This window comes from Lissotriton helveticus, chromosome 6, assembly GCF_964261635.1.
Source record: "Lissotriton helveticus chromosome 6, aLisHel1.1, whole genome shotgun sequence".
NCBI lineage: Eukaryota > Metazoa > Chordata > Amphibia > Caudata > Salamandridae > Lissotriton > Lissotriton helveticus.
In genome coordinates, this window is record NC_136067.1 from 184,380,961 (window position 1) to 184,397,518 (window position 16,558).

At 41.7% G+C, this 16,558-nt stretch overlaps 1 protein-coding gene across 1 annotated transcript in view; it reads left to right on the forward strand.

The window, feature by feature from the left end:
• The window catches only part of PKHD1 (PKHD1 ciliary IPT domain containing fibrocystin/polyductin), a 1,769,028-nt gene that overhangs the window by 133,624 nt on the left and 1,618,846 nt on the right, over positions 1 to 16,558 (forward strand). The window contains exons 13-15 of the mRNA XM_078647366.1: positions 825 to 955; positions 2,433 to 2,617; positions 13,569 to 13,698. Coding sequence (XP_078503492.1) covers positions 825 to 955; positions 2,433 to 2,617; positions 13,569 to 13,698 — 446 coding nt within the window. The remainder of the gene's footprint in view (positions 1 to 824; positions 956 to 2,432; positions 2,618 to 13,568; positions 13,699 to 16,558) is intronic.

Consider the following 16,558-nt stretch of genomic DNA (forward strand, 5'->3'; position numbering starts at 1 on the left):
CCAATTTGATCTTAAAGAAATTTATGTTTTTTCTGCATGCTAATGCACTTAGTGTAATAAGCCTTCTTCTTTTAAAGTATTGCCTGCCAATAGTTCTGAATACGGTTGACCTCTTCCTTATCATAATTTCTCATATCCTGCCATATGTTGTTGGCTCCTATTAGATGTCTCCTTGATGCTTTTGTGTCATCACTGTACTACTTTTAAATGTCTGACATGTGTGGTGTCACTGAGTGCCCTACTCTTAGTAAGATTAGCAAATCCTTGCACAGATAGTACAGCACTGAATATGCGAGAAGATTGCTGCAGGCTCTTAGCATTGTTAATCTATAGTGTGCAGAATATATTTCTGAAACATGTTTGTAAAAGTGATCATTCAGACACAAAGAACTAAGCAGAAGCACCTGACACTTTATGGGAATATCACAATATTGTTACATCCCATTGTCTGTTCGATATCTGAATTCAATGCGAAGGCAAGTCTGAAGTTGCGATTGCTGTCCCAGGACAATCTTTTGTAGGCAGAGCATAACGTGGCTGAGATTTGAAAAACAGAATTCGGAGAAATAATCAAGGCCTGAGAAACAAAACATTTGGCATGTCACTTACACAACTTCTATGTTTTGGATGAGATTTCACCAATGCTTAGCTCTGCTGAGTTAGAAAGTGTGTGTACTAGATCACATTGTTTGGTCACTTGTGAGATCTTGATTACACAATCAATGGGAGAACATATGGGCTTAAAAGAATTGGTTTGCCACATTATGTTTAATCTCACTTTCGTTTTGGTGGACCGTTTTAATATGGATATGTATTTTTTATAGGTGTGTTTTGCTTACAAAGGATACATTAAAAATGCTGTAAATGTTTCCATATCATATACCAATATCATGTTGAACATGATGAAAAAGAATCTTACCTGCCTTTGGAACCATGATGATTCAAACCTTGAAAGGTAAGGAATACCTTCTTAGACCTTACTCTTAATATAATGATAAGTGAACTTACTTAACAGTAAGTTACATTACCAGGCACATAATTATCCATGTCTGTAATGGAGGATGCATTGCGCTGGCCTGCGCCCTGTGCAACTTTTTCTTGGTGTGCCAGAAGCAGCCCGGGTCAGTACACCTCATTACAATGGATGCAATGCCACCTGCACAGCTGCAAACACGTGCCTCCCCCAGGGGCAGCACATAAGTGAATGCTCAACTGGCTGTTTGAAGAAGTCAGTTACTTTCACTGTGAAGATGGCAACACAGCTTGCATTTAAAAGGTAGACAATCTGGGCTGCATTTTGAAGGTGGGACAGAAATCCTTTCGCAAGTGGGTGCAGTGAGTGACTGCACTTGACTGTAGAAGGTACTCTGGACTTACAAGTAAATTAAATAGGTCAATTGAGTACAAGCCAACTCTACCATGCTTTAAGGAGCCGGCAAAAGCACGTTGGTAAAGTGCACAGAGCCCTAAACCCAGCAAAACTGAAGTCAGCAAAACAGGAGGGTTGAAGTCAAAAAGGTTAGGGGGGAACCACGGTAAGGATGCCAGATCTAACAATATTATATTACGGGAAACATCCTTTACGACACAACTTTTACCACGCAGTGCCTTTACAACGCAGGTTTTTCAACGCAAGTCATTACAACGAATTGCGCTGTGGGGCGCTCTAGGATAGGTAATAGTTTAATTTACTATCCAACACCTTCCCTACTATCCACGGGGACTGGAGATGGAATAGTAAATTAAACTATTCACTATCCAGCACCCCCCAACGACTTGTGTTGAAAAACCTGCGTTGTAAAGGCATGCATAGTAAAAGCATGCGTTGTAATAACGTACATCCTTATATTATAGGTGGATAGACGCATGTACTAATTATGATGTGCTTTTTCCTTATATGTTTTGCTGTTTTTGGTATTCCTAGCCTGAAACAAAAAGGAGTGCACATTGAGAAGCCCACTCCTTGTACATGCACAGGCAGGTTCTCATCATCCTTGTTGGAGTTGGGAGATTGTGAGCAGGGGGCTAGGTTGGTAGTGACAACAAACATCAGCAGACTTGTCTTCAGCAGATCGAGTGAGTCATGTCAGCCATCTGAAATGTGAATTTCATTTTCCACCCAAAAAAACATGTACATGGGCATATCTGTTTGGGGCTGCAAAAAGCAGACAGAAACTAAATGGAAGCACTATTTATGCTGTACGTCCCATATGCCCGCCCGACCCTTGGTCAAACTAGACTTAGCAGAATTAGAATTAACTATGGAAGCTCCATGTGGGTGCAGTGCAAACAGGCTGCACGTTTAGGGCCATGCATTTGGACTTAAAATAGTTAATTGCACTTACAAACCAAAAATATGTTAATCAGCCAGTGAATGTCTAAACTAATATTTCATTTGCCTTTTAATATGAATAATGTTTCATTTCTTGCAGCTGGACGTTTGGCTGCACTAATCTCTGGATAAATTGTGTGAACAGTTCTGGATTCCCAAAGGACCTGCGTGTAAACTCGACGGTGTGGGTACATCAGATTGATCTATTCCCTCTGCAGATGGAGGATGAAACACTCGACTGGTTTTACGTGGATGAAATAATTGTTTCGGACAGCAACCACACTGGTACAGTGCCCTATACGTTTGCCTTGTCCTCTCTGTAAGCTCTGTAAGTTCAAGAGCACAAACTGCAAATTAATTACAAGAAAGAGAAAATTATTTAGGGAGTTATGGGAAGTTAGAGTGTTATGAAATCTTGAACCTGTTCTTCACTGACTTAAACGATAGAGAGGTACACTTAGACCTTCTACTGCCCTAGAAGGGTTGCTAAATTGAGAACCAATAGAACTGCTGTGTATCTTTCAAAGCTACACCTACAATAGATACTTGTCTCTGCCTGAAGCTTATATTATACTAAGTACATAGAATTAGCTAACTAATCCTCTCTGATCTCATTTTGAACTGTGACGCAGCGGCGGCGCAAAGATATGCGACATATTTACAACATGACGCATCTAGTAAGATGAGTCACATTGTAAAGCCCTGCGCTACATTATACCTATATAGGTATAATGTGTATGCAGGGTGAGCGTTTCATCACAAGGTGCCCCGTAAAAGTGATGTAGTGAAATTTACAAGATTTCACTGAGTCACTTTTACGTCCCCGCTGCGTCAAATCCTTACGCCTGCTTGAAGCAGGTGTAAGGAGTGACGCAGCAAACATCCTTTACAACGCAACTTTTACCACGCAGTGCTATTACAACGCAGGTTTTACAACAAAAACCATCACAACGCATTGTGCTGGGGGGCGCTCTAGGTTAGGGAATAGATTTAATTTACTATCCAACACCTTCCCTAGTGTCCACGGGGACTGGAGTTGGAATAGTAAATTAAACTATTCACTATGCAGCACCCCAAAGCGCTATACGTTGTAATGGTATACGTTGTAAAAACAGCGTTATAACAGCATGCGTGGTAAAAGCATGCGTTGTAACGTCATACATCCCCCTGAGCAGTTCTGGAGTTGTGTCGTGCTTGCGACATGACTCCAGCACTGCGTCACCCTTACGCCGACAGATGCATCACGCATCTGTCTATCATTGTGCCACGGTGCTCTGCACTGTAAATGCGGCGCATCCATGTTAACGCAATGGTTTTTTTGAGTCACGCAAAATAACTGGCGAATCCCTGCTAATATGCAGGGCTGCACCAGTTATTGTAAATCTGCCCCACATTGTCTAAAGATGTTTACTTTTTTCATGGACTTCCAGCCAACAAAATGCCACTAATAATAGAAGTGACATCATGCACCCTTTCTTTCCCCAGTGACATCTACTGTTTGAGTGCACATTCCACCCTTAACCCTCCAATAGCTTCCGGTGTGTAGCTGGCCATATTGGTAAAGTGCAAGACATGGAAACTACAGAAAGTAAACAGGACCTGTTATTTTCTGTTGCTGCTACTTAGTTCTTTAAGTCTAAGACTAATGGGACCAAAGTACAAACCAGGGGTACCAGCTGCTACGCCTGGTTCCTTCCTAATTGCTGTCTGAGGTACCTCGCCATTTTAATTGTCTGTGATTATAAAATTCCTGCACACGGGCGTTCCAAATCAGGCGGGATGGAAGGATGAATTAAAGGTGTGACACTGTAATAGGGTTAGTCCAAGTCCAAGAAAGGTGTGGAAAAATAATTTATCATTGATGGAAGACTGAACTCATTGAAATCCGTGCATGTTTGGTGCAGACAAGGCCCTGTCCTCGACGTCACTGTGCATGGCCAAAATCTAATCATAGTGTTTTCACTAAAAAACTTTGACAAGACAAAATTATGGCTTAAAACTCAAAACACAAAAAACCTTATTAATGGATAAAACATAACTGAAGAAGAGTGAATTGAAGGATGTTTTGGTTACAAATTTCACCCTAAAACCACTGCAATTCATGTTATCATTAACCCTGGGCGAAGAACTACGCTCCGTTCGCGGAGCTTGCGGAGTTTTGGCAACTCCGCGTTCTACGGAGAACGCGAAGCTGTCGATTACTCCGCGATCCGGTGCGTAGCGTAGTTCTCGCGAGCTGAATAACATTATCGCGTGCGCCGGGGTAAGTTCGCGCGATATTTGACGCGATCACGCACTTTGGCAGTGCGAACGAGAAGGTGAGTTCCCGAACATGTCTAACACACAGCTATCTCGAGCATGCAGGCAGCGCCCCGAACACGCGCACCGCGCTCCCGAAGACGAAAAACAGCGCGCGAACGGGTCTAGCAAGCTACTACGCATGTCCGCGGAGCTACGCGAAGGTCGCGGAGTGCAACTGCGTCTTCGCGTAGCTCCGCGGAGTGCGGCTCCGCGAACTACGCCCAGGGTTAGTTATCATTAGCAGCACAGCTGTTACTTCACCCAGCATGACCTGAGGCCACGCCCGCCTCAATAACCAGCTGCTCATAGCAAAGGTATCCTGATGATATTGTGGACATAGAGCATGATGGAAAATCATAATCCCTGCACATCAATGTAGGGATGCAAGTCGGATTTATTAAGGAACAGAAAGGGCAAAGGGGAAGGATGTCCAAAAATATGTGAACTAGTGGGAAGTTTTAAACGCTCAATGTTTATGGGGATCACAACAAGCATGTATGAACTTTTAATAGGTGGGAATAATGTTGGTTTGGTGCAAAGATTGGTCAAGACAAGGGTGGTGGAAGGTGATCCCAATACTGTCTCACCCTTTGCTGTGCAGGGCAAGTGGATAAGGGTTGAGTCTGGCAAGCAGTTTTGTTAAGAAGGATGATATTTTATGTCAGGAGGAAAGTCCAAATGATGATTTGGTGATAGAAGATGTAATGGACCGTTAGAAAGGAGATGGAAAAGTTGGCTGGAAGTGAAACAAATGCAGTAGTTAACAATGGATATTTAAGGGAAGGATTTACCACAATAAACCACTGTAGTCACATATGGAGAGAAGGAGTGTTTAGAGGGGGTATATTGAGAGACAAGGGCCATGGATAAACGGGAGCCGGGCGCTATCCTTCAGTTGGTAACAAGGAGCTCTGAGGATGGCTCTTGCTTCAATGGTGATTGTAAGAGCTAGGTAGATTATTTGGAATTCCTCTATCAAGGACTGGTTTAGGGGAGCAGTCTCTGATTGAGGCAAAGTAGTAAAGTAGGCTTAGGATGGGCATCATAGGCTGATCAATTGGTAGGTTTTGCCAAGGCGAGGTTGAACAATATTTACTGTCATGATTGTGGTGGAAAGTTGCCCAGGGACAACATGTATATGAGTAATAGTATAGGTGGGTTTGTATGGTCCGGGACAAATAAGGGTATGCAGCTGCAACATGATTTCAAATACTTATTAAGAGTTCCTCTCTTAGTGCACGCTGCTTTCAAATGGGGCCAACTAGTAGCCATCAAATACAAAGCTTTTTTAATGCTGTAATCGAGTTGGGAGGTTGTTGAGGAATATTCAGCTATTTATCCCGAATGGGACTTGTTTTTTGAAAGACCGAGCCCAGGGCTGGACTGGGAACTAAAACCGGCCTGGGCAAAGCAAAGTGTTCGGCAGGCCCCCGGGGTTGGGGGGGAGGTGGGGGGTTGGGTTCAACCGAGCTGTTTGCCAGGGCCAGTTTTCGGCTGATTTTGTTACAGGGCCGAAAATTGACCCTGTAACAAAAACGGCTCCCAGGGGCCCAAAACCGGCCTCCACCCTTGCGGCCCACCGGTGCCCGCAAAGGCCAGTCCGGGCCTGACCGAGCCTGTCAAAGAGATTAGGGATGACTTCCCTGCTGACGCTTTAAAGGGTCTTAGAACCGTTTTCCCCTCTGCCACCTTGAAACCGAAGAACTTCTAACCAGTGAATAGTAACTTGTAAACCAAGGACCACTGATGAGTCTCCAACTTCCAGGAATTTTATCCATAGAAGGTCACAATGACAAATTGCTGAGCCAGCTGAAGCGGCTGAAATATCCAACAAAAAACGAATGAGAAGCTCCGTGTTTGCCAAAATGGCAGTGAGACCCTCACTGTCCTGCCATCATTGCTAGCATTGTATTAACTTTGGGAATTTGCAAGAACTCTTCCTCAAACTCATACTGCCAATAAAGTTTATCTAAAAAACGAGGAATACACTGTTTGTCTGGATCTTTCTGTACAGCTTTCTCCTCAAACCCAAGGACATATCAAATGTGCTTTATGAGTTTCTTAAAATGGGGCCCCTGATATATTTGACACATTGATAAGACTCATGGTCATCATCTGTAGCCAGTTTCTGCCTATTAGATGCATGTTCAGTCATAGCAAAATCAACAGCAACTTTGATTAAAGACTTTAACTCAAAGCGAGGACTTAGTAGTACTTCTACTTCTTCTTCATTAGACTGTTCTAGATTGTACTCCTTTTGTAGAGATTTCCTGCCCTCCGTGACTGTTAACCAGGAATGACGACGCACTATTGCAGCATTCATTTCCTGGTTTTAAGGATTGCCAGGATTCTAAAACCAACGGAACATCATGAGATCTGAGATACAATACCCATAATGCTGCCTCCTAAGCCAGTCACACAAGACGCTTGCACCAACTGTGGGCTGAGATGCCACGCAGCACGTCTTTCAAACAGCCTGATTCATTACAGCGACATAGCTCCCTGTCTAAGCCCAGGACAGGAACTTAACTCTGTGCCCAGTGACATACTAAGAAAAACCAACATGATACCAGAACGTAACTTTTTTTTTTAAAGAAAGAAACATAGTGTAGCTTACCTGCTGCCCGGCGAGAACAGAAAGACAAACAGAATAAAGGGTTGCATGAGAGCTGCTTTGTTGAGGGGAAGGATGGGGCATCTAACCAGTAGGGTTAGTTGGGTCTCAAACATGGTATAACCCCTATTGGAGGAGAGAACACCTCAGTCTTCAAGACTGGGAAAAGGAGGACATATGATTAGGGAGTAATGTTTGTTTGCTTACTATACTCTGGTGAAGACCTACAGCAGTGGTATTTTACCACAGCTTCAGATGCTTGTTTGTAACTGAATTTTAAAGGAATGTGCTGACCTTGGGTGGAAATGTAGAAAGTGTTGACATCCCTAAGATACACAACAGACCATACCACAATAGCAGAAAACAAATCAACAGAATTAAAATTTAGCAGACACAGGGGCATATGTAGGTAATTTCCATTTTGCGATTCCCAAATAGCGATTTTTAAGGAAACGCTATTTGAGAAGACCAAAATGGAATATAGGTAAAAATGTGCAATTTTTTTGCGAATCTTTAACATTCCTTATTTGCGATTAGCAAATTGCGAATCACAATTAAGGAATGAGTGTCCCATTCATTCCTATGGGCCTTTTGAATGGGGATACATTCTCAAATTGCGATATTCTTTGAGAATCGCAATTCCAAGGGTGCCAGGGTGTCCAAAGGACACCTGTTGCACCCCTGGAATGTGCCTGTAAGTACATGTGGCGCACATACATGCCCTAAGGGCATGTCTGTGCGCACATGACACTTTGAATTTGAAACAAAATGCATTTTTGAAGGAAATCGCAAAATACCATCTACTCGTAGTGGGTGGTATTTTGCGATTCCTTATGCAAAAATCGCAATTTTTAAAGCACCCCTACATAGCATTTAAGGAATCGCAAAATTGCGATTTCTTAAATGCTATAAGCAAAATAAGGAATTGCAATTTTTGTGATTCCTTATTTTGCTAAGTGGCACCTACATATCAAAACGCCGTTTGCGATTCGCAAACGCCGAAATTCGCCGAATTTCAGCGTTTGCGAATTGCAAACGGCTACCTACATATGCCCCACAGTAATCAAAACAGAATCCAGCACAACAACCATATTACTGCTGTAAGAAATTGGTTTGCTGGTTGAGGGTGGTGAAACCTTACTCATGCAAGAACCACAGTCCTTGTCAGGGTGAAGTCACAAGAGAACCTTAAATTAACATGTGCTCAATCTTTGGGTAGCTTGGCATACAGCAGACTGACTTAACACTGGGGCCCTGAATAAAGTATTTAAACAACGCTTCAAACAGTAACACAGTGAAGATACACCACAAAAACTGATCCCTTGCCAGGTTAGAAATATAGAGTACTTTTAAATGAATAAAACAAGACCAAAATGACACAAATCTAATCTGTAGGACCGGATAAATGCAGGATGAAAGATTTCATAGAAAAAAGCTCCAAAAACTTAAAAGCGCCAACATATCGCGCCGGTCCTGGACAAAGTCTCACCTTCAGGCCGACCACTTTGGAGCGAACCCATTTGGATTCGCTGAACAAGAGTGTCTTAAATCCTGGTTGCGGAGCATTGTGAAATCCTCTGCTGAGGGTGCTTCAAGCAGCTGAGGGACACCTCAGATCTAAGGGGTGATGTGAGATCCTACATCGTCTTTGAGGATCCCACTGATGAGAGATTTCCAGTGCAAGGACCTACGTCATGAAAGCTACACACAAGCAGTGGTTCCGATGCTGAACTGCATCGGGAGAACCCTCACAGGAGAGATGATGCAGGATAATACCGTACAGCAGAGCAGATGCGTAGGTTTTACGGGGTCCACAGATAGGCTGGTAGAGTACCTTCAGGCCCACTTCCAAGGGTTGAGGACTGGGGTATCACCACTTGGCATAGTCAGACTCACAGATGGCAGACCCACAGGTGCTGGGTGAAAGGTTGTCGGAACCTTCTGTCCCTGAGGCTCTAGTCAAGAGTCCAGCCACCTAGCCCTTGGAGTCACTTTGGGGTCCTGTGTTCAAAAGATGCATGTTCAGTTCTTCTGACCTAGGCAAGAGGGCAGCAGGTAGCAGGTCAATACAGTAGGGCAGTAGTCCTTCAGGGCAGCAGTCCAGTAGAGTGGAAGCCCTTTCAATGGAAGAAGCTTCTAGAGGTTTCACTAACAAGTCCACAGGCTTTCTGTCTCCCTACCCTGGTTCAGACTAACTACAGGGGGTATTCAGCCCTTTGTGTGGAGGCAGGGCACAGCCTACTACAGTGCAAGTATGGCTGTGCTCAGCTCCTCCCATCCTGCCAGTGATGACTCATCCAGGCACACCTAGGGCCCGATGTAGGTCGCCAGTTACCGGTCGGTAACGGCCGATTCCGGCCATTACCGACCAGTATTTGGGAATTGACATGTAGGTAGGCATAATGCACAGAATCGGTATATTTACCGATTCGGTAAATTTACTGATTCTGTAAAATACAGAATCGGTAATTTTACCGAATCGGTAAATACAGATGTAGGTGGCACTGAAAACAGTGTTAATGATGAATGTGGTGGTGTGCACACCTTATTTTCCAAAATAAACCACTCCATATTCTTAGCATACTTGACCATTTGCGTGCTATCTGGGTTTCGCCTTGCCATTGCGCAATTTATCAAAATCCAAATCCAAAAGTGGGGAGAGCTACTTTCACACTCCACACCCTGATGCACTGCATTTTTTTTTGAGGATACTAGATCCATCGCTCGTTCATCCATTTTTCTTCGTACATATTTATCCATATTTCAACCATTGACGTCGTCATTTTACATTCAATGTATCCGTCTGTTCCACATTTTCACCCAATTGCGTTTTTTGAAACTTTACCTATTAACATGTGCCCATCCAAGCTTCTTTGTAAATACGATCCATACACAAAAAGTAGTTCTCAGCAGCGTTCTTTTATTCATGACCCAATGCATTTCGAGCAATTACTTGCTCTTCGTCAGGGGTAACTGAAATTGGACATAACAAGATTTACATTAATTTTGAAAAAAGCCAAATTTGACTCTAAATTCTACTTCATACAAATGCCATAGTTCGAATGATACCATTGCATCATTAAATTACACTGAATATACTCACTTAAAATCACCCCTTATATTTCAAAAAGAAACTCAAACACCCTGATGATACTTTGAAATCAAGCTTTTCAAATGTTTTCGTGCTATTTAATGGATACACCCGGTCTTTTATCTCACTCAGTTTTTTAGCCTTAATTCATTAAGAAGAACCCTGACCCAATTATTGAGTTTTGCTCGTCTAGCTTTATTCTTGAAGCCTGCTTTCTGTGCGCTTAAACCTATCTGTCATTCACGCATGCCAATAGTTTTGTCAATTCAAATGCTTGAATTCAAAAGACTCAATGTTTTATCAAAACTTGCTGATTCCGAAGGTGCTCCATGCGTACCTGCTTTCACTTTCTCATAACCACAGACCCGGGTTCTTCACAAACTCTTAGTTGTTCCCTCTCTTACAGCTCAATTTATAAATTAATTCAACCTCTCCCTTTCATGTGCAAACAATCTAAATGAAACATTCCCCTTGTACGTGCCTTCGGAAACTCGCATCCCCATAATGCATCAAAATTTCCATAGAAAACTATATGTGCACAGAACGTAAATCAATCGTGTTATACATATGCATTTTCAATACATTAGCATCTCTGTCCTTTCAGATTGCCTCGTATGACGCTGACGGGAACTAGCTGTTTAAATACTGTGGCATCTTTCAGACGGCAATTCCTCTTGTTCAAACACGTTTCATCTCAGGGTGCATCACCGACGTGTGGCAGTTCAGTGTTAATGTTGAATATGGTGGTGTGCACACCTTATTTTCCAAAATAAACCACTCCATATTCTTAGCATACTTGACCATTTGCGTGCTATCTGGGTTTCGCCTTGCCATCGCGCAATTTATCAAAATCCAAAAGTGGGGAGAGCTACTTTCACACTCCACACCCTGATGCACTGCATTTTTATTTTGAGGATACTAGATCCATCGTTCGTTCATCCATTTGTCTTCGTACATATTTACCCATATTTCAACTATTGACGTTGTCATTTTATATTCAATGTATCCGTCTGTTCCACATTTTCACCCAATTTAAGTTCTCAGCAGCGTTCTTTTATTCATGACCCAATGCATTTCGAGCAATTACTTGCTCTTCGTCAGGGGTAACTGAAATTGGACATAACAAGATTTACATCCTGCCAGTGCTGACTCATCCAGGCACACCTAGGGCCCGATGTAGGTCGTCAGTTACCGGTCGGTAACGGCCGATATCGGCCGTTACCGACCGGTATTTGGGAATTGACATGTAGGTAGGCATAATGCACAGAATCGGTATATTTACCGATTCGGTAAATTTACCGATTTTGTAAAATACAGAATCGGTAATTTTACCGAATCGGTAAATACAGATGTAGGTGGCACTGAAAACAGTGCCACAGGCCATTACCGATTCGTTATTTACCATGTAATACTATTACATGGTAAATAACAAATTCCAGTGTACATGCACATGTGTGCATGTACACCTGTGCCATGTGGCACACAGACATGCCCTAAGGGCATGTCTGTGTGTCACATGGCACACAAGCCAGTAACAGGGGTGCAACAGGGTGTCAAAGTGACACCCTGTCCCCCTTGGCAATTCGGTATTTTTACTGATTCGGTAATTACTGAATCGGTATTTGCCATTGATTCCCATGGGCTTCAAGGCCCATAGGAATCAATGGCAAATACCGATTCGGAAATTACCGAATCGGTAAATACCGAATCATACCGATTTGGTATTTTTTACCGAATTTCTACCTACATTTGATTTACCGATTCATGAATACCGAATCGGTAAAATTCGGTATTTATGAATCGGTAAATCACATTTACCTACATCTACGCCCTAATCTCTCTGTAGTGTGTGGATATGTCATGTAATACACAAAGCCCAACTGTCAGCTACACCCAGTCATGTGTCCCAGAGACAGGCTGCAGGCACCAAATGGATACATCAGGAAAATGCCAACTGTCTAAAAGTGGCATTTTGGAAATTGTAATTCAAAATCGGACTTTACCATAGAATAGGATTTTCATAGAACTCCAAAGAAACCAAACATGAACTGGTTACCAGTTTCCATTTGAAAATTACAACTTATTAAATGTTAGAAGGTAGCCTCAATGTGGGGGATTGCAGTAGTGAAAAACAATTGTAAGAGTTTTTCAATACCAGGACATGTAAAGTTTAAAAAAGCACATGTCCGGGTTTTTAAGTACACTGCACCCTGCCCACTGGGCTGTCCAGGGCCTACCCTAGGTATGACTTATATGAACTAAAAAGAAAAGTTTGTGTGTGGTCGAAATTGCAGTTTAAAACTACACACACAAGCTGCAATAGCAGGCCTGGGACAGGTTTGCAAGCCTACTTAAGTCAGTGGCACAAAAAGTGCTGGAGGCCCACTAGTAGCATTTAATGTATAGGCCCTAGGTACATGTTGTAGCTCTTTACTAGGGGCGTACACGTACATTAAATATGCTGATTTGGTATAAGCCAATTCTATCATGGTTAGAGGAGAGAGCACATGCACTTCAGCACTGGTTACAATGTTAAAGTGTACAATCCTTACAGCCAACAAAAACGAATTCAGCATAAAAGTGGAGGGTGAAGACATAAACTTTGGGGGTGACCCTGCAGAGAGGCCCAGGTCCAACAGCTACAAAACAAAATTCAACACAAAAAATGTACACAAGCATACTGGTTACACATTACTGTGCACAGCTTCAGGACCCAAATCATGTACCAGGTGAAGACACCTGTGAGCTGGTGAATCTACTCTGCAAGTGTAGACCTTCCTATCAGAAGTGAACTTTGGACTTCCTGTCCAGATGCAAACCACATCTCCTCTGGACAAGGGAAACTGATTGCCTGGTTTGCCACCCAGATTGCACATCTAAAGAGTATCTTACATATAAAAGCCCACCTCATCAAGGATCTTGCTATGAAAAGTACAATCATATTACTGCTCAGAAACTCCTAAAATCAGTTTTTAATATTGTAGTTAAATGTGTTTGCACCAGGCACTACCTTAATGTATTGCCAAAAACTTGCGTTGCTGCCAAACAACGTTTCCTGATCGGGATCCCTAATCATGTTAAATGGATTCGGTTGAAGCCAACATTTGCCCTGAAGGTAATGTGCATGGAATGCAAAGTTTTTTGTTCGTTTTTCTCTATAAATAATATGTTCACTAAACCCGTGTGCAATGTATCTTTGTTCTTTGCTCAATTTTTCTTTTTTTCTGAAGTCTTTCAAACAGATCTGAAACCCGCTCGTCCCGGAGGAAGCGTCATAGAAAGTGTGTCTGTAACAGGATTGTGGCCCACTTTCAATCTGAGTTTCTGGGTTGCAAATTGTGTTATTGACCTTCCTCTCATGTCACTGAGGTAAATACCCAGCGCATATGTTTTTGGGTGCACAGTAAATACTATGCATCTTTCAAATAGCTTTCATGCACATGTGGGCAGAATCAGAGAAAATTAATATTGTTGCTTTGGGGTACATTTTCGCGAGGGTGAATAACATTTTGTAGGTATGAATTTGAAGTCAAGACAGCCAGCAGTGTTTGTTGCAACTGAATGTATGAAATGCAAATATCTTTTTCTGGTAGAGCGTCTTAAAGCAAAAAATCTTGTTGCATGTCAATGCCACTTTCTTTGCTCCTTTAGGGATTGGATTTCGCAGCTTGGGTTAAATCCATGCATTGAGATAATTTCAGGCGTGACTCCTCCGTAATGGCGGAGGACCGTCGCCCCACTGCTCTGAGCCAGCAGCTAAAAATAATCAATGATAATAGAACAATTTCCATTTCATTTACCGCTATCTGAGCCGATGGAGTCAGTGCGGGTCGGGCTGGGCCGGACCATGGCATGGAGGAGGAGTGTGGCTACTCTAAGTGCCCATGTCGGTTTGGCTGGCTGTCTTAGGACCGCCAAACCAACTTGCACACTTATATTTCTCCAACCCAGTTGTGTTGCATAGCCAGGGGAGAAAAGGCAACGAGCAGCCCGCTAAGGCCAACAACGGCTCTTCTCTCATGCTAGGTATAGCATGAGAGCAGTGTCTAGATTGGGTGGGGAGCCAGTGTCTAGATTGGGTGGGGAGTGATCCAGCGGGCTATAGAAAATATATCATAAACTACGCTACCCAACTTCATAACCTATAAACAAAATTCTATACTAAATATGGACCCATTTATGAACCTGATATATTTTGGGCCTACTGAATCAGGTGGTCAGAATAAATCTATATACACATTATCTACACACTATATACATATTTATACATTTGCAGAAAGAATATTGTCATTAGAATAAAACCCAATCATTTAAACGACCACCATAGGCGACGTGATCTAGCTAAAGGTAACCTACACTTCTGAATAACCAAGACCAGCTTGTTTGTCAAAAGTAAGATTTTATTTTCTAAATTATGGTATATAAGTTGAAAGTTTTATAAATGAAATTTATTTGCAATATAGCAAGCATGATGGTAAGAAATATGAGAAAAATACAATTTAAGCAATTGAATCAATTTAAAGAAATTATATAAAGTTTAGCATTTCTAAAACCTATTTCCCTAACCGAGCTAAATAGATAGAAATTAAAGTAAAGATCTTTGAGGATTCTTACGTGCTCCACGCAAAGTCCAGCAGCACATCACCCTCATCGGAAAGTCAGAAAGCAGCAGCCAGCCCAACCCTAAGGGCATGACTTTTTATACCTTTCTACGCTAACTAAACTAGCAAAGGAAAATTTTCAGAAATCCACGACGTCCCATTGGCTGAGAGTGACAAGTGACATGTCACCCGATTCTTAAAAAGTTCCACAAAATCATGTCTTACAAAGACCATTGTCTCTTCCACGTGAAGCCAGAAACTTCCTGCGATTGCAACTTTGTATTAAGTCATCCTCGCAGCTTCCATAGCCTTTCAGTACAACTTCCGCGGATGCCAAGTTAAGGACTGACAAAAAGTTCACTTTCGACCTTGGCCATGTCCGACAGAATGATGTCAGCTCATCAGTTTTTGCTTTGTGAATGCAGCTTCAATAAACGTTTTAATTCAGAATGGGCGTCTCGTGACTTTCTGCAGAATTATAGATCAGCTCTTTTCCTGCGGCTCAAATAACTAGGCCCAAAAGCAGGCAACTTATGTTTTCTAGTATAAAACAAACACAAGAAAAGTATTAATGTAAGAAATAATGTAGATTCTGTATCCACCCCATGGTTTACTAATTAGTTAACCCACCCGATTAATCAAAATGTTACCTAGCCATTGCAAACAAATAAAGCAGCGTTTATATTTACCAGTCTCCGTTTTTCTATGAGACCCATATGCACCTAGAATAGTAGAAATGACATCACACAGACAAGGAAAAGCAAAACAAGCACATGCTTATTTTAAGTTTGCAGCAGTTAGTAATGACAAAAACGAAAACAATAAATTATTTTATTATTTTGCACGAACAAAAAGATGCAACAAATATGCACGTTTATGAGCACACATGTTAGTCCCCCCACGTGTAAAGTTTAATCTAAGTTGTATTAGTACGACATATCACAAATCATTAATAATTTTATTCATGTTATGGAAATGTGACTTTGCGAGTTTAAACAAAATTTTGTTTTCTATCTCGCTCCATCAACTCCCTCATCTGGTGATTAACAAATCACCACACCAGCACTCAAAATTTTGGTAAATTAAATTTTTAAGAAATCGATTCAAATTCAATTGTATTAGTAAACCTAAAAGTCTGTTTCAGCATAATCTTTGCAATTAACATGACGCTCTCTATGTAACTCCTGTAACTCAATCTCCCTTTCCTCTTCTTTTCTGAGTTTATAGATTCTCTTCTTTTCCTTTAACTGCTTCTTTCTTTTATGTAACAAACAACCTACTTTAGTCAAAATAAAAATGAATACTATTATAATCAAAGGTGCCAGAATCTTGCCAAGAATTGAACTTCCGATATTATGAAACCAGTTTTTAATTGCTTGAAACCTTTTTGAAAGTTTCCCTGTAAAATCTTCTTCTTCTAAAGGAATTATCTCTGAATGCATTTGTGTAATATTCTTAATATACATTTCAATATTCTTACTTTCATCCGGTATATATGTACAGCAATGTTGGACATGTAAAATGCCACAGACTCCTCCCTCTTTTGCTAGGAGTATGTCTAAAGCAAGACGATCTTGAATTACCATCGATCTAATAGCAATAACTTCAACATTCACTAA